This window comes from Mauremys mutica, chromosome 3, assembly GCF_020497125.1.
Source record: "Mauremys mutica isolate MM-2020 ecotype Southern chromosome 3, ASM2049712v1, whole genome shotgun sequence".
NCBI lineage: Eukaryota > Metazoa > Chordata > Testudines > Geoemydidae > Mauremys > Mauremys mutica.
In genome coordinates this window covers 192,063,071-192,082,176 of record NC_059074.1, presented here as the reverse complement: position 1 = coordinate 192,082,176, position 19,106 = coordinate 192,063,071, and the positions used below count along the sequence as shown (strand labels likewise).

General features: G+C 48.5%; 1 protein-coding gene across 3 annotated transcripts in view; it reads left to right on the top strand.

The window, feature by feature from the left end:
• Positions 1-19,106, top strand: part of APLF (aprataxin and PNKP like factor) — a 135,063-nt gene that overhangs the window by 9,507 nt on the left and 106,450 nt on the right. For all 3 annotated transcript variants that reach the window (XM_045009945.1, XM_045009946.1, XM_045009947.1), the window contains exon 2: positions 205-276. In XM_045009945.1, coding sequence (XP_044865880.1) covers positions 205-276 — 72 coding nt within the window. The remainder of the gene's footprint in view (positions 1-204; positions 277-19,106) is intronic.

Here is a 19,106-nt window from a genome sequence, read left to right as displayed (position 1 = left end):
TTCTTTCTTTCTTTTTTTTTTTTAAACTAATTGTGTTATGTGGAACTACTTACAAGGCATCAGAAACCTACAGCCTGCATGAACTGTACTCAATGAGACCTTGTAATCTTCTTATTGGTTTATCTTGATTTGATTTTTGTTTGCTATAATGATTTGAGAAATGAGTGCCATAATTTGCTCTTATCTCAATTGTCTTTTTTTCAGATTACCGATAAGAGAGTATCCCGAAAACATGCCATATTGGAAGTGGTGGGTGACCAGCTTCGCATCAAACCGGTAACTTGATTTTTTTGTTGATTCTGTAACAGTCAAACTACGCCAGAAAAAAGCTACTTTGATATTAGATACAGCTGGATCTAAGTAATTCTTAATGAAAATCTATGTAAGAAGTAGAAATTGATCAGGAATGTCTGAAAATAAAGCTACTGAATTAAAGTAGTAACCCATAGAATCAACACTGCTTTTTCTAAAAGGTGATCGTGGAGTGAAACTGGCATTCTCCAAGGATGGGAACATGCTTTACAAACATCAATATACTCATTAGGTGAAGAACTGGAATGGGTTACCTAGGGAGGTAGTAGAATCTCCTTCCTTAGAGGTTTTTAAGGTCAGGCTTGACAAAGCCCTGGCTGGGATGATTTAGTTGGGTTTGGTCCTGCTTTGAGCAGGGGGTTGGACTAGATGTCCTCCTGAGGTCCCTTCCAACCCTGAGATTCTATGATTATACCTGTCCGGTTATATCTCAATTTTTCCGAGACTGTGAGTTGCCTCAGTTTACAGGGGAAAGATAAAAGGATGGTAGAATAATGAACAAGAGCCAGTTCACCTGACACCCCACCCCCCATTCTGTACAGACCACCCCTTTTCTCATTGGCATATCTGTATTCGCCCATCAGATGATTTCCAATAATTTTGCTTTATTTTTTTCTGTTACAACAGTGTAGCACAGGAGATACCGAAGAAATATAGAACATAATTATGGAAATGCTGATTGTGACTCCATAGTAACTTCAGTTTGTCACTTAAAGCAGGGATAAATCCTCCTTTGTATGAAAAATAGTGTATCCTCACTAAGTTTACAGCACTTACTGTGTACAGAATGAATTTTCTGAAAATTTGTAAGGAGATCTGATAATTTGTTGAAGTGAAAATTAAATTGAATCCTTTAAGAAAATTCACTTTTATCAATCTTTTCTTGTGACCTAAATGATCTTAATGGAATAATGCAGATTCTTAAGAACATAAAGTTAAGAATGGCCATACTGGATCAGACATGTGGTCCATCTAGTTCAATATCCTGTCTTCTCACATTGGCTTGTGCCAGATACTTTAGAGGGTATGAACAGAACAGGGTAGTTCACTGAGTGATCCATCCCCTGTCATCCTGTCCCAGTGTCTGGCAGTCAGAGGTTTAGGGACACCCAGAGCATGGGATTGAGTCCTTGACCATCTTGGCTAATACCATTGATGGAAATATCCTCTGTGAAGTTATCTAACTCTTTTTTGAACCCAGTTATACTTTTGTCCTTCACAGTATCCCTGGCAACAAGTTACACACACTGACTCTGTTATCTGAAGAAGTACTTCCTTTTATGTGTTTTGAACCTGCTGCCTGTTAATTTTATTGGGTGACCCCCTGGATCGCATGTTATGTGAAGGAGTCAATAACACTTCCTTATTCGCTTTCTCCATGCCATTAATGATTTTATAGTCCTGTCAGATCCTCCCTCAGTCATCTCTTTTCCAAGACGAACAATCCCAATCTTTTTAATCTCTTCTCATATGGAAGCTATTTCATACCTTTATCATTTTTGTTGCTCTTTTCTGTACTTTTTCCAATTCTAGTAGATCTTTTTGAGCTGGGGTGAACAGAACTGCATGCGGTATTCAAGGTGTGGGCGTACCATGGATTTATATAGTGACATTATGATATAGTCTGTCTTATCTATCCCTTTCCTACTAGTTCCTAAAATTCTGTTAGCTTCTTTGACTGTCGCTGCTTATTGAGCGGATGTTTTTGGAGAACTATACACGATGACTCCAAGATCTTTCTTGAGCGGTAACAGCTAATTTTAGACCCTATCATTTTGTATGTATAGTTGGGTTTGTGTTTTCAATGTGCATTACTTTACATTTATCAACACTGAATTTCATCTGTCATTTTGTTATCTAGTCATGCAGTTTTGTGAGATCCCTTTGTAACTCTTCACAGTCAGCTTTGGACTTAACTATCTTGAGTAGTTTTGGATTGTCTGCAAACTTTGCCACTTCACTGTTCACCCCTTTTCCAGATCATTTATGAATATGTTGAACAGTGCTGGTCCCTGTACAGATCCTTGGAGGACCCTGTTCTTTACCTCTCTCAATTGTAAAAATGGATCATTTATTTCTGTCCTTTGTTTCCTATCTTTTAACCAGTTACTGATCCATGAGAGGACCTTCCCTCTTATCCTATGACGGCTTAGTTTGCACAGGAGCCTTTGGTGAGGGACCTTGTCAAAGGCTTTCTGAAAGTTCAAGTACATTATATTCACTGGATCACCCTTGTCCACATGTTTGACTCCCACAAATAATTCTAATAGATTGGTGAGGTGTGATTTTCCCTTTACAAAAGCCTTGTTGACTCTTCCCAAACATATCATATTCATCTGTGTGTCTGATAATTCTGTTCTTTATTATAATTTCAGCCGATTTGCCTGGTATGGAAGTTAGGCTTATTGGCTTGTAATTGCCAGGATTGTCTCTGGAGTCATCTGGTTCAGAGGCTGATTTAAGCCTCCTTCAGAACTTGTTGCTCCAACAAACAGTCATTAATGGTGCTGAGAAATTTTACTTCTGCCTCCTGTCCTGCGGTGATATGTTCTCAGTCAACATGGGGATAGGTGAAATGCCTCATTATTGTTCGGTTTTCTGTTTCTGTAGCCTCTCTAATCTCCTTGAGTATTTCACAATCACTGTCCCCATCCTGGGCAGGGAGTCGGTAGTGTAATCCTACTGTTCTTCTTTGAGTGATTGCTCATATGCATTCCAGTTAGGTGTGCGCGCGCTGCGTGCACGTTCGTCGGAAGATTTTTACCCTAGCAACACTCGGTGGGTCGGCTGGGCGCCCCCTGGAGTGGCGCCGCTATAGCGCCAGATATATACCCCTGCCGACCCACCCGCCCCTCAGTTCCTTCTTACCGCCCGTGTCGGTCGTTGGAACAGTGGAGCACGGCTTAGCTGACCTCCACTTCCCTAGCTACTCGTAGTTTCTCTCGTTAATTCTTGTATATATAGTTCACTTTTATATAGTTGTAGTTAACTTTATTCGTTTGTAGTATAGTTTGTGTATATAGTTCACAGGGGTTTGGGGATTATCCCCTTCCCCGCGCCGGGTGCTATGCCCGGTTCACTGGGTTTCAAACCGTGCTCAGCCAGCCACGAGCCGATGCCGACAAGAGATCCTCTCCTAAGTGCCTTGAGGAATCTCACATAACAGATAAGTGCCGCATTTGTAAGGCCTTTAAGCCGAGAACAAAAGGGGAGCGGGACTTTCGTCTCAAGCAGCTCCTGAGGGAGGCAGCTCTTACTCCTCTGCTCTCGGCACCGAGTGCTGCTCAGTCTTCAAGAAGCACTCCCTCTGCACCAAATCGCCGGTACCGCCAAGGCCTCTCGGCACCGGCCGTCGCCAGCACCGACGTCCGCTCGGCACGGATCCCTCTCCTGGAGGATGAAGAGGCACAAGATCCCTGCTATGTCAGAGCTGCCTGCTCCGCAGCTCGAGCACTATACTAAGTCGGACCGCCCGGCTCCGATACCTGCCGCAGCACCGACAATATCGGCACCGTCGACTCTGGCCACGCAAGAGCCGTCGAGTCCGGTGCCTGAACGCTCCCCGGTGCGAGCCGTGGTTGAGCTCCTTATTCCCTCCACACCGGAGACATTTCCACCACGAGGGAGTTGATTGCAATGACAGCGCCTGCGCTGCCTCAACCCCCAGCAGCGCCGGTGCGGGTTATATAGTTGATCGGGGAGCCTGCCTTGATCAGACCACCCTGCGTCGGCACCGCAGAGTGGCACCGTTCACGATCGCGGTCCCACAGATGTTCTCGGTCCCCTCGCCAATCCAGGTGCCGACGCCGCTCGCAGTCCCGGCACCGTTCTCCATTTCGGTACCGGTCGTACTCGTGGCACCGATCAGCGTCCCGTTCACCGGCCCGGTACACTCGGCGCCGATCCAGCTCCCGGCATCGGTCGGCCTCCCGGCACCGCTCCGGTCGCAGGTCCCGTTCTCGCTCCCGGTACCGGTATGCCTCCTGGTACCGATCCCCGGTGCTGCGTCGAGTGATGTCAGCTAGAGAGGGAGACTCTGCCCAGGGTTTTTCAGCTCCTCCATGGCCATCCAGACATGCATCAGTGTCGTCCTGCGTGGGCAGTTTATACGTGCAGGACTGTGATTCGGATGTGCACACCAGAGTCTTCCAGGTGCCCCAGGACCCTGACCCCCATCAGTGGTCACCCTGTACATCTTGGGCGTGCCATCTGGCCAAAGGCCTACCTGTGATCCCATCTCGCTCTGTTCCATCAGAGCGCTGGATGCCAGAGGCGACAGTTAGCCGCCCCCCTCTGACCAGTACGGAGGAAGCCCTGGTTCAGCCACCGGACTCCCACATCCCACCGGATCAGGAGGTTGTCCAGGAGCGCGAGTCCACACAGGACCCGCTTGTCCCCGGCCTTTCCTCTTCCTCCTCCCCAGATGAGGCGGTGGCAGGAGCGTACTCCTCGGGCCCTCCTCTATCGACTTGGGGGCCCATCAGGACCTCCTGAGACGGGTGGCACTCAATATGAATCTCCAAGTGGAGGAAGTCTCGGAGATACAGGATCCGGTCATAGACATTCTGTCAGCTGACGCCCCCACTAGAGTGGCCCTACCGTTCATTCGGACGATCCAGGCCAATGCGAATACCATCTGGCAGTCTCCAGCCACTATCCCGCCCGCGGGCACGGGAGTCGAGCGCATGTACATGGTATCCTCCAGGGGCTACAGGTACCTATATGTACATCTTCCCCCCTGCTCCCTTGACGTCCAGTCCGTCAATGAGACGGAACGCCATGGCCAGCAGGCACCAGCCCCTAAATTCAAGGAGGCTAGGCGAATGGACTTACTGAGCCGTAAGGTGTACTCGGCAGGGGCCCTGCAACTCCGCGTAGCAAACCAGCAAGCCCTGCTTAGCCGCTACTATGGGCGGCGGTGGGCAAATTTACGGAGTCGGTTCCTCAGAACTCCCGTCAAGAGTTTGATGCCCTCCTGGAAAAAGGGAAGAAGGTGGCGAGAGCTTCCCTCCAGGCCTCGTTGGATGTAGCTGACTCCGCAGCCACGACTCTGACCTCGGGTGTTGTCACGAGGCGCATTTCATAGCTCCAGTTATCGAGCCTTCCCTCGCAGCTGCTGCACTCTATACAGGACTTGCCCTTCAATGGCGAAGGCCTGTTCTCCGAGAAGAAAAAAAACCCCAAAAAACTGACCCTAGGCTGCAAAGCCTAAAGGACAGCAAGGTCACTATGCGCTCTCTCTCAGCATGCACATGCCGGTGACTCAGCGCCGACCTTTCCGCCCCCAGCCTCACCACCCTTACCCTACGCCTAGACAAAGACAGGACTTTGCCAGCAGGTGTCGCTGAGGCAGTCGTAGGCGTCAGTCAGGACCCCAACGGGGACAAAATCAGGGTCCTTCTAACCACCAATGGGGCAAAAGCCTATCCATCCTCGTCCCTCTTAGGGACCCCTCTCACGAGCAATTCCTCTTGCAAGAGGTGCGGACACTCCTCACCGTCGGAGCTATAGAGGAGGTACCAAAGGACAAAAGGGGCAAAGGGTTCTACTCCCACTAATTCCTAATCCCCAAGGCGAAGGGAGGTCTCAGACCTATCCTAGACCTGCGGGAACTCAACAAGTTCATGATACACCTGAAGTTCCGCATGGTATCCATGGGGACCATCATCCCATCCTTGGATCCTGGAGACTGGTATGCCACCCTCGATATGAAGAGCGCGTATTTTCACGTCGCCATTTATCCTCCACACAGAAGGTACCTCCGGTTTGTGGCCAACCGTCATCATTTCGAGTTTACGGTCCTCCCGGTTGACCTCTATACATCCCCAAGTGTATTCAAAGTGCATGGCTGTAGTCGCCACCTCTCTCCGCCACCGTTGGATACACGTTCTCTGTATCTAGACGATTGGCTCATTCGAGGGACCACCGGGGCCCAAGTTACCAGTCATATGGGCGTCGACAAGGACCTATTTCTGCGTCTAGGCCTGATGATCAATATTGAGAAATCCACTCTGATTCCCACACAGGGAATAGAATTCATTGGGGCCATCAGGGACTCCAGTCTCGCCAGAGCCTGCTTACCTCAGCCTCGGTTTCACACGATGATAACAATTATACAAGGTCTACGGACCTTCCCGACAACTTTGGCTCGCACTTGCCTAGGTTTCCTGGGTCACATGGCTGCCTGCATGTTCGTAACCAAACATGCCAGGCTTCCCCTCCGTCCACTTCAATCGTGGCTCACCTCGGTGTACCACCCGGGCAGAGACAGCATAGTCATGGTCGCCTCGATCCCCCCAAGCGTCCTAGGCTCCCTCAACTGGGGGTTGACGCCCTCCCTGGTGTGTGCAGGGATGCTGTTCCATCCACCTCACCCCTCGGTGTCCCTCATGACAGACACCCCATCTCTTGGCTGGGGGGCTCACCTGGGTCAGTTTCACACTCCAGGCCTTCGGTCGGCTCAAGAGCTGGCCTTGCACATCGATGTCTGGGAGCTGAGAGCAGTCTGCTTTGTGTACCAGGCGTTTCAGTAGCACCTGCAAGCCCGTTGTGTCTCGGTGTTCACAGACAAAACAACGGCCATGTGTTACATAAACAAGCACGGAGGAGCACGGTCCTCCCCTCTTTGCAGGGAGCTTTCCAGCTCCAGGACTTCTGCAGAGCCCAATCGATAGACCTGGTAGCGTCCTTTTCTCCCAGGGGTCTGGAACACTCTGGCGGATCGCCTCAGCAGATCCTTCCTGTCTCTCAAGTGGTCGATTCCTCCGGACGTTATCCATTCCGTTTTCCGGAAGTGGGGCTTTCCCCGCATAGTCCTCTTCGCTCTCGCGAGAACATAGAGAGAAGTTCTGCTCATTCCAAGGCTCGATCTTGGATGCTTTTCTGATGCTGTGGACGAGCCGTCTGCTGTACGCTTTTCCACCGTTCCCGTTGGTTCACAGGGTCCTGCTAAAACTCCGCAGGGACAGAGCGCACCTGATCATGATTGCTCCAGCGTGACCCAGGCAGCACTGGTACACCATGTTGCTAGACCTGTCGGTAGCCAACCCGATTCCCCTGCCTCTTTGCCCAGACCTCATAACGCAGGATCACGGCAAACTTCACCACCCAGGCCTGCAATCCCTGCACCTCACAGCATGGCTGCTGCATGGCTAAACCAATCCGAGTTACGTTGTTCTGCCTTGGTTCTACAGGATTCTCCTGGGTGGTAGGAAACCTTCCACTCGGTTAACGTATCTGGCCAAGTGGAAGCGTTTCTCCTGCTGCTACAAAATGCACAATGTTTCTCCCACTGAGGTCCTGATCCATTCCATCTTGGACTACCTCTGGTCTCTCAAACAGCAGTGCCTGGCGCGGTCATCATTAAGGGTACACTTGGCAGCCATCTCTACCTTCCACCCAGGGGAGAGTGGCCGCTCCGTATTCTCACACCCTGTGGTTTCTAGGTTCCTCAAGGGCTTGGAGCGTTTATACCCCCAAGTTCGCCGCCCCGCCAAAACCTGGGTCTTCAACCTGGTTCTAACCAGTCTTATGACTGCCCCATTCGAGCCACTGACAACATGCTCGCTGATATACCTGTCCTGGAAGACAGGTTTTCCTTGTAGCCTTTGCATTGGCCAGACGAGTCTCCGAGCTTCAGGCTCTCACGGTGGACCCACGGTATACTGTGTTTCTCAAGGACAAGGTGCAGTTGTGACCACGTCCAGCCTTCCTCCCTAAGGTCCTGTCGACCTTTTATATCAACCAGGATATCTTCCTTCCGGTCTTCTTTCCGAAGCCACACTTATCGCGAAGGGAGCACATTTGCCCTCCCTAGATGTCTATAGGCCGCTCGCATTTTATATCAAGCGGACAAAGCCCTTTCGTAATGCCCCAACTCTTCGTCATCCTGGCAGACCGACGAAGGGCCTACCTGTCTCCTCCCAGAGGATTTCATCTTGGGGGACGTCGTGCATCCGCACCTCCTGTGACTTGGCCCATGTTCCATCGAGCCACCTTACTGCACATTCCACCAGGGCTCAGGCTTCTTCTGCTGCCCTCCTGGCTCACATACCCTTCCAGGGGATATGTCGTGCAACTACCTGGTCCTCGCTCCACACCTTTGCCTCATTGGTCCAACAGTCCAGAGATGATGCAGCCTTTGGCTCAGCAGTTTTGCATTCTGCACCATCTCACTCCGACCCCAACGCCTACGTAAGGCTTGGGAATCACCTAACTGGAATGCATATGAGCAATCACTCGAAGAAGAAAAGACGGTTATGTTGCTCGTATCCATTCCAAACCCGCCCTCCTTCCCCACTGTCGGAGTAGCCGGCAAGAAGGAACTGAGGGGCGGGTGGGTTGGCAGGGGTATATATCTGGCGCTATAGCGGCACCACTCCAGGGGGCGCCCAGCCGACCCACCGAGTGTTGCTAGGGTAAAAATCTTCCGACGAACGTGCACGCGGCGCGCGCACACCTAACTGGAATGGATATGAGCAACACATCTCGAAGAACAACAGTTACAACGGTGAGTAACCGTCTTTTATACTCTTTTTTTATTCAAGCATGTAATTTTGATTCATTTAAAATTTTTACTGCATTTTACTTCTGTTTTCTTTCATGTATAGTGTCATTCCCCTACCAGCGCAACCTACTCTGTCATTCCTATATATTGTGTACTCTGGTATTACTGTGTTCTATTGATTATCATCATTCCACCAAGTTTCTGTGATGTTTATTTTATCAATATCCTCATTTAATGCCAGGCTCTCAAGTTCACACGTCTTAATATTTAGACTTCTTGCATTTGTATACAACCTGTTGTCAATATTTAGTTGTTTGCCTTCAGCTAACCTAACTTTGTTTTTTTTTTTAAATGTGACTGTTTTGATTCTTTCCTGTACTTTATCAACTTCTATCCTCTTTTCTTTACTAGGATATAGAGCAGGGATTGGCAACCTTTGCCCTACGGCCCACCAGGGAAAGCTGCTAGTGGGCCAGGCTGGTTTGTTTACCTGCAAGCATCCGCAGGTTCGGCCGATCGTTGCTCCCACTGGCTGCGGTTCACCGTCCCTGGCTAATGGGGGCTGCAGGAAGGGCAGCCAGCACATCTCTCGGCCCGCACCGCCTTCCGCAGCCACAATTGGCCTGGGATGGTGAACCGCAGCTAGTGGGAGCTGCGATTGGCCAAACCTGTGGACACTGCAGGTAAACAGACCATCCCGGCCCGCCAGCAGATTTCCCTGGTGGGTCGCATGCCAAAGGTTGCCAGTCTCTAATATAGAGTATCCCCTTTAAACTTTCCAGATGGAGAAATTTAATTGAAATATAGCATAGACTTTATTTGAAGAAACAGGTTGTGATTAAGTTAACAACAATTATATGTAGTTGCTGTAAATATAGACTAGTGATGGGCTCACGGCAACAATGCTGGTAACTTTTAAGTGGGGCCATTGTGACAGGGGTAACTCAGCCAATCACCATTTTTCCTTTATGCAATTTGCATACAGCTGTTCTGTTGATTGTAATGACTCAGTGGTATGAGGGAGACAGGGCATGTTTTAAGAGTTCAGTAGATGATTACTTGGCCCTGTGCTCTTTGAAGATTCTGTGGCTATATACTAGCTTGGACATCAGTGCTTAAAAGGCTCCTCATGGCCTCATTAGGCAGTGCTGCTGGAGGTACTGAGACTGGAACATGGAGGAAACTTCAAAGCACAGAGACAATGGTTCTTGGGCTGTCTATGACCCTGTCCATGCTTCACATAGTGCCAGTTTCACTAATGGAGCCCTCTAAATTAAGAAGTCAATTGCAGTTAAGGAACAGATTCATTGATATGTGTCAGCTGCTTTGTACTGCTCTTGCATTGCTAGGCAGCTGTAAACAAAATGTAACTGTGGCTGCTTTTGCTTTGATGTACTGGTGATTCTGCCCGTAGTTAAAATAATAACAAAAAGTTGATACGAGATATCAAATCATTAGACGCATTGCATGGAAGCATTCTCTTTGGATTTCTTGTTCAGTGTTAGTGTGTGAAGTGTTAGCAATTTAAATTAAGGAAACTCCCAGATAAAAAACCCTAAATAAATATGGAGTTAAGGTTGAATGTATGTATCAGTAATTTAACTAACTAGCAAATCTTTTGTTGCTTAGTGTGGTAACTAGTCAAAATGGGAAAAATGAATTACCATGGTCATAGTGTTTCCTAAGAGCATCTATTTATCAGGAAAAGAAAATGAACAAATGGCTGGGCAAGTTCTAATGAATATTTTTCTGCCTTGATGGTTGCTAATAAATTACTTATTGATTGCTACAATAAGTATTATATAATAAAGAGCTCCAGCCACTTGATTTTCAAGAAAGTTCTTAAATTTCCTAAACTCAAACATAATTTATATTCCAGGTAAAGCTGCAAGCTTCAGTTCTTTCAGATTCATAAACATATCGCTGGATAAAGTATGTCTTGTTAACCCAAATGATAGCAGATTGGGAGCCTTTAGGGATCCTCCAGTGGAATCAGCCTTTATGGCCATTAGCCCACAAATGTGCCAGACATCTGTGACAAAGTCATCTGCCTCCATGGTTGCATTCTCAAGTGTCACTCTTTCTTCTTCTCCTTGGTAGTAGCTGCATAATAGTAGTAGTTGACATCCTTCAGTCTTGAGAGACCATGGGTATGCATCCCTGAGAGGTAAAGAATTTACTCAGTTAGTTTTCTGATGGCTGTGGCTGTGGCTGAAGAGACCCACCCAAGAGAGACCATCTCTGCCACATCTATCACATTTAAAGGTGATGTTTCAACCCTTTGGGCTCTGCCTCCTGCAAGCTCTTTTCTCCTCAGCAAAGCTTGACTACTTCCTCTCGTAACTCTGGAGACCTTTTTTAAGCTCTTGTTTCCAAAGTCTGCGGTCTTGAGTGTGATCTTCCCAGTTGTCCACATCAATGTCCATTTCTTTGAGGTCTTGCTTACACACATCCTTGAAATGCAATTTTGGGTGTCCTTTGGGTCTTTTTCCAGATGCCAGTTTGCTGTAGAGGATGTCCTTTGGGATTTGCCTATCATTCATTTGGCACACATGCCCAAGCCACCGGAGGCATCTCTGTTTGAGGAGTGTTTGCATGCTGGGAATACTGGCTTGCTTGAGCAACTCAGTGTTGGTGACTCTGTCCCTCCAGGAGATTCCAAAAATTCGACGAAGGCAACGCATGTGAAAGTTGTTGAGCCTCTTTTCCTGATGAGAATATAAGGTTCGTGTCTCGCTCCCATACAAAAATGTGCTGATAACAAATGCACACAGATCTCTGTGTGTTTTGTCAGTTTGTTGTTTTGCCAGTGTAGACGTTGCTGTGGCAGGTTTTCCAATGCGAATGTTGAATTCCGTTTCAAGTGAAAGGTTGACTGCAATAGTGGACCCCAGGTATGTGCATCACTTCAAGTTCATAGTTGTTGATCTTGCATCTTCAAATCCTTGGAACATTATGCTCCCCTTTTTTTAGGCTTATGGGTAAGTGCAAAGTCTTGGAAGGCTTTGGAAAAACTGTCCATAAGGTTTGGAGATGAGCTCTGTGGGTTGTCACTGCTGCATCATGAGCAAAGAGGAGGTTGAATAAGGGCCTCCTGAGTCTTGGTTTTAGATCTGAGTCTTGCAAGATTGAACAGCTTTCCATCAGATCTTGTGTGCAAGTAGATTCCCTCAGTTGAGGAACCAAAAGCTTGTTTTAATAGTAAGGAGAAGATCACAAACAGAGTTGTGGCAAGTACACAGCCTTGCTTAATTCTGCTACGAATCTGGAACGCCTCAGAGACTGAGCTGTTATATTGAACTATGCCGTCCATGTTTTCAAGGAAGGATTGAATTGTGCTTAAAAGCTTGGGGGGACATCCAATCTTTTCTAGAAGTGCAAAGAGTCCACTTTTACTGACAAGGTCAAAAGCCTTTGAGAGATCATCAAAGGCTATGTAAAGGGGCTTTTTGTTTTTTGTTTGTTCTCTGCATTTCTCTTGTAGTTGTCTCAGTGAGAAGATTGTCACATGAAGAGAAGGGAGTTACTTTATAAGTGGAGAACCAATGTTGAAGGCCAGTTCAGTTACAGCGGATGTGGTCCACTCCCAATAATTGAGGAGGAGGTGTCAATACCAAGAGAGGGGAAATTGCTTTTGTAGTGAGCCAGCCACTCCCAGTCCCTATTCAAGCCCAAATTAATGGTGTTAAGTTTGCAAATGAATTGTAGCTCTGCAGTTTCTCTTTGAAGTCTGTTTTTGAAGGTTTTTTTTGTTGAAGAATGGCTACTTTTAAATTTGTTATAGAATATCCAGGGAGACTGAAGTGTTCTCCTCCTGGCTTTTGTATGTTACCATTCCTGATGTCCGATTTTTGTCCATTTATCCTTTTACATAGAGACTGTCCAGTTTGGCCAATGTACGTGGCAGAGGGTCATTGCTGGCACATGATGGCATATATCACATTAGTAAATGTGGAGGTGAATGAGTGGTTGGGTCCTATGATGGTGTTGCTAGAGTAGATATGGGGACAGAGAAGGCAATGGGATTTGTTACAGGGATCGGTTCCTCGGTTAGTGTTTCTGTGGTGTGTAGTTGCTGGTGAATATTTGCTTCAGGTTGGGGGGGCTGTCTGTAAGTGAGGATTGTCCTGCCTCCCAAGGCCTGTGAGAGTGGGGAATCATTTTCCAGGATAGGTTGTAGATCGTTGATGATGCTCCAGAGAGGTTTTAGCTGAGGGCTGTATGTGATGGCCAGTGGTGGTGTTATTTTCCTTGTTGGGCCTGTCCTGTAGTAGATGGCTTCTGGGTTCCCGTCTCACTCTGTCAATTTGATTCCTCATTTCCTCAGGTGGGTATTGTAGTTTTAAGAATGCTTGATAGAGATCATTTAGGTGTTTGTGTCTGTCTGAGGGATTAGAGCAAATGCAGTTGTATCTTAGGGCTTGGCTGTAGACAATGGATCGTGTGATGTGTCCAGGATGGAAGCTGGAGGCATGTAGGTGAACTTAATGGTCAGTAGGTTTCCGGTATAGGGTGGAGTTTATGTGACCATCCCTTGTTTGCACTGTAGTGTCCAGGAAGTGGATCTCTTGTGTGGATTGGTCCAGGCTAAGGTTGATGGTGGGGTGGAAATTGTTGAAATCCAGGTGGAATTCTTCAAGGGCCTCCTTCCCGTGGCTCCATATGATGAAGATGTCATCAATATAGCATAAGTAGAGGAGGGGTGCTAGGGGATGAGAGCTGAGGAAGCGTTGTTCTAAGTCAGCCACTCTTCAAAGAGAAACTGCAGAGCTACAATTCATTTGCAAACTTAACACCATCGAATTGGGCTTGAATAGGGACTGGGAGTGGCTGGCTCACTACAAAAGCAATTTCCCCTCTCTTGGTATTGACAACTCCTCATCAGTTATTGGGAGTGGACCACATCCACCCTGAATGAATTGGCCTTCAACATTGGTTCTCCACTTGTAAGGTAACTCCCTTCTCTTCATGTGCCAATATATATTTATTCCTATATCTCTAATTTTCACTCCATGCATCTGAAGTGGGTTTTTTACCCACGAAAGCTTATGCCCAAATAAATCTTAGTCTTTAAGGTGCCACGGGAGTCCTCATTGTTTTTATGGATACAGATTAGCACAGCTACCCCTCTGATATTTGAGAAGATTGTGTTAATAATAGTCCTTTCAGCTCAGAAGCCACACTGTGATTCAGGATATATTCTGCCTGCAAGGGTCTGAAATCTGTTTAGGGCAACTCAGGCAAAGGGTTTTCCCATAAGGCCAAGAAGGGAAATGTCACTGTAGTTGTTATAGTCACTCCTGTCACCCTTGTTTTTGTAGAGAGTGATGATGATGGCATCTCTCATTTCTTGAGGCACTTAGCCTTCTTTCCAGCTCAGGCTGAGCAATTTGTGAAGATGTTGCAGCAGAATAGGTTTTCTGCATTTTATGACCTCTGATGGGCTTTCCATTGGGGAGCTATCTCTGACAAGGCTAAGCTCTTCAACAGTTGGTTCATCATTGAGTTGGTTCATAACAGTCAGGCTTTCAATGGTGTTTATGGCTGCGTCCCTAACAATATTTTCACAAGAGTAAAGCTCAGAGTAGTGTTCTACCCAGCGATTCATTAAAACGATTAAAAAGGACCTCACTTCAGTTTGTAGTGTGCATGCGAGGAGCTGGGAGCAAGAGGCACTAGGACCTGAGAGTGAGAAGATATATTGCTGGAAGACTGAGGAGTACATTATCAGACACCAGGAGAAAGGTCCTGTGGTGAGGATAAAGAAAGTGTTGGGAGGAGGCCAGGGGGAAGTAGCCCAGGGAGTTGTAGCTGTCGCGCAGCTGTACCAGGAGGCACTCTAGACAGCTGCAATCCACAGGGCCCTGGGCTGGAACCCAGAGTAGAAGGCAGGCCCAGGTTCCCCCCAAACCTCCCAACTCCTGATTGGACACAGGAGGAATTGACCTGGACTGTGGCTTCCACCAGAGGGGAAGGCCTCTGGGCTGTTTCCTGACCCACACGATGAATCTCTGAGGCGAGCAAATCCGCCAATAAGCGCAGGACCCACCAAGGGAGAGGAGGAACTTTATCACAACTGGTGTCAGGAGTGGAATGTGGTGTGCATGGTGCGAAGAAGAAGGAGGGTGATTTAAAAAAAAAAAGAGGGTTTAATTTTTTTTCATCGCAATGGATGACATAGTGTGGGCACTGATACAAGCCACAGCGGCCCAGTAGAAGGCTACCCGTGTCCAGGCAGCCGCCCAACAGGAGGCAGTGCGGCTGCAGCAAGAGACTAATCACCTGCTGATGGACCAGGCTGCTCAGGACCGAGCTATGTAGTGAGAACTGGTAAACTAGGTAAAGACCCTTGCAGAGCTGAACCGCAGCCATGATGGGACGCAGATCATATGGCCCAGCTATTGGCTGCAGAAAATGATGCAGGAGGATGATGTAGAGGCATACCTTCTGGCCTTTGAGAGGGCAGCCCTACGGGAGGCCTGGCCTCGAGATCAGTGGTCTGGCATCCTCGCCCCATTCCTGTGTGGGGAGGCCCAGAAGGCCTACCACGATCTGCCTGAAGAGGCTGCTGCAGACTACCCCCAGCTGAAAGCAGAGATCCTGGCCAGATCTGGGGTAACGACTGCAGTGCGGGCCCAGCAGTATCACGAGTGGCGGTACCAGGAAAACAAAATCCCATGGTCCCAATTGTATGACCTCATCCAGCTCACATGAAAGTGGTTGCGAATGGAGTCCTGGAGTCCGGAAGAGATACTAGAGGTTCTGGTCATCGACCGATACATGAGGGAACCTCCGCCAGACCTCCATGCCTGGGTAAGCCAGAACAAACCCTCCACCTATGACGAGGTTGTTGCACTGGTAGAGAGGCGAAGGACAGCGAGGGAGCTGACCCATCCAGTTAAGGAAGCGGCACCCCAGGTTAAATGAGCAGCACCAAGCCCTAGAGCTCGGATGACTGGGCCACCAGGAGGGCCCAGGTGGAAAAAGAGAGGGGCTGAAGGCCCACCAGAGGCCACAAAGTGTCGGAGCACTGAGGGAGAAGAGGATCATGATGTTAGACTGCCCAAACCAAGATACCGGGAAATGCCTAGGGCTCCATACAGATGTTATGCCTGCAGGGAGTGGGGACACATAGCTGCACAGTGTCCCAATGCCAAGGAGCCTACGCAGTGTAACCTGGGGAACTGAGCAGACCCATGCTCCAAATCCACCTTGTGGAGGTCTCACTAACCCCACATATGTACACCAGACCAGTGAAACTAAATGGGGTAGAGACCACAGCACTGGTTGATTCGGGGAGTGCTATCACTCTTATCTCAGGGAAGCTCGTGAAGCGTAGTCAGCTGCTGCAGGCTAAACGTACGGGGAGAACATGTGTCCATGGGACAGTTAGTTACTACCCTACCGTCCCAGTAAAAATCGAGATCCAAGGAAACACTACTGAGGTAGCAGCAGGTGTAGTCCCTAAACTCCCATACCCGGTGCTCATAGGGAGGGACTTCCCAGGGTTTGGAGACTTACTCCCAGTAGGTGAATTGGAGAAAGATGGGAACCCTGAAAGTAGTGAGCCATCCACAGCAGACTGTCAACCCCCAGTCTTTTCTGAAATATCCCCAGATTTGTTCTCCACTCCCAGACAGGGTAGAAAGACGAAAAGGGAAAGAAGGGCAGCTAAGGCTCTGGGAACCCGAATACTGACCCAGAGCCAGAGGGTCGCTCCCGTAGGTAGGCGGACCCAAGCAGCTGAAAAGAAGGCCACCCCGGAGGGAGAAGCACTCGAGTCTGACCCCTACCCTAATGCCTCTGAACCAGTAGAAGCAACAGAGACTGGGCTCCTAGATCTTGGGCAGATTAGCCCCGGGAGAGGAATTTTGGATGGGACCAGGCCGAAGACCCAAGGTACGACAACATTAGGAAGAAGGTGACCGAAATAGATGGGGTCCCTGTGGAAGGGAAAACCCAGGAACCAGGATCCTACTTCATAATGAAGAAGGATCTCTTATACCGGGTTGCACCAGTACAGGGGCAGAAGGTACAGCAGATCCTAATACCTCAAAAACACCAGAACGCTGTATTAAGTCTTGCCCATAGTCATCTTTTTGGGGGCATTTGGGGGTAGAGTAGACCCTGGCATGGGTCCTACGACAGTTCTTCTGTCATACATGAAGAAGTGCGGAGGTACTGTGCGTCCTGCCCGGAGTGTCAGCTGCACAGTCCCCGTCCCCACTTGAGGGCACCTTTAGTACCCCTTCCCATCATAGAGGTCCCCTTTGAGCGAATAGCCATGGACCTAGTGGGACCCCTGGAGAAGACAGCTCGGGGCCACCAATATATACTTGTTGTTTTGGACTATGCTACTTGCTACCCAGAAGCTGTCCCCCTGCAGAACACGGCCTCTAAAACGATAGCCAAAGAGCTGGTGGGGATCTTTGCCCGAGTGGGCTACCGAAGGATATATTAACGGACCAAGGAACCCCATTTATGTCAAAGCTAATGAAGGACCTCTGTATGCTGCTCCATATACATACCCTGAGAACTTCCATCTATCATCCGCAGACTGACGGGTTGGAGAAAGGTTTAACTGAACCCTTAAGGCTATGATAAAGAAGGTGGTAAGTCAGGACGGGAAAGACTGGAACACTCTACTCCCTTACCTTATGTTTGCTATCTGGGAGGTACCTCAGGCCTCAGCTGGGTTTTCCCCCTTTGAGTTATTATACAGGCGTCACCCCTGTGGCATACTAGATATCGCCAAAGAGATCTGGGAAGAGGAACCCAATGAGGGGAGAAATATAATAGAACATGTATTGCAGATGCGAAACCGGATAGCCTGGGTCATTTGGAAAAGGCCCAGGAGGCCCAGTGAACCTATTACAATCGCCAGACAAAAGTCCAACAGTTCCAGCCAGGGGATCGGGTGATGGTGTTGGTACCCAGGGCAGAAAGCAAGCTTCTGGCCCAATGACAGGGGCCCTATGAGGTGGTTGAACCCGTGGGGGAAGTAACCTACAAGGTGTGGCAGCCAGGACGCCGGAAACAAGAACAGATTTATCACATTAACCTCTTGAAACCTTGGCACCAGCAAGAGGCATGTGTGGTGGCCCAAGAGGCCCTGATCCAGGGAAATAACCTACCTGAGCAGATCAGGATATCACCTGATCTGACACCGAACCAGAAGAAGGAGGTAACTGAGATGATCAACCGGTACCAGGAAGTGTTTTTAACCAAACCAGGCCAGACTACCAAAGCATATCACCACATTATCACAGACCCTGGGGCAAAGGTAACTTTAAGGCCCTACCGGGTCCCAGTGGCAAAAAGGGAGGAGATCAAGGCAGAGGTAAAAAGGATGCTGGAACTAGGAGTCATTGAAGAATCCCACAGTCAGTGGTCGAGTCAGATTGTGTTGGTGCCCAAACCCGATGGCATCACTAGATTTTGTAATGACTTTCGCTGGCTGAATGAGATATCCAAATTTGATGCCTACCCCATACCCTGCATTGATGAGTTAGTTGACTGCCTGGGCAATGCCCCGTTTTTGACAACCCTTGATTTAACAAAGGGATACTGGCAGATTCCCCTTGACAAAGATGCAAAGGAAAAGACAGCATTCTCTACACTAGAGGGTCTGTTTCAATATACTGTTCTTCCTTTTGGACTGCATGAGGCACGTACACCTTCCAGCGTCTCATGGACAAGCTTCTGTGGCCCCATAACAGTTATGCAGCTGCGTACCTGGATGATGTAATTATCCGTACCCGACTGGGAGACCCACTTGGAAAAGGTGGAAGCGGTTTTTGACACACTAAGACAGGCCGGCCTCACAGCCAACCCAGCTAAGTGTGCTATAGGGATAGCTGAGGCTAAATACCAGTACAGGGGCAGAAGGTACAGCAGATCCTTTGTCACATAACCTAGAGCAGGGGTTCTCAAACTGGGGCTTGGGACTCCTCAAGGGGTCACAGGGCTATTACATGGGGGGTCACGAGCTGTCATCCTCCACCCCAACCCCCGCTTTGCCTCCAACATTTATAATGGTGTTAAATATATAAACACGTGTTTTTAATTTATACGGTGGGGGTCGAACTCAGAGGCTTGCTGTGTGAAAGGGGTCACCCCCCCACCCCATAGTCTGAGAACCACTGCCCTAGATCACTGGTTCTCAACCTATTTTCTTGTTGTGTGTTTTCAGTGGTCTGCAAACACATGCTACAATGAAGTACCCATCCTGTTCTTAAAGGGGCAGCTCCTCTTAACTGAGCTACACACTATTTTTCATTGTATTTCT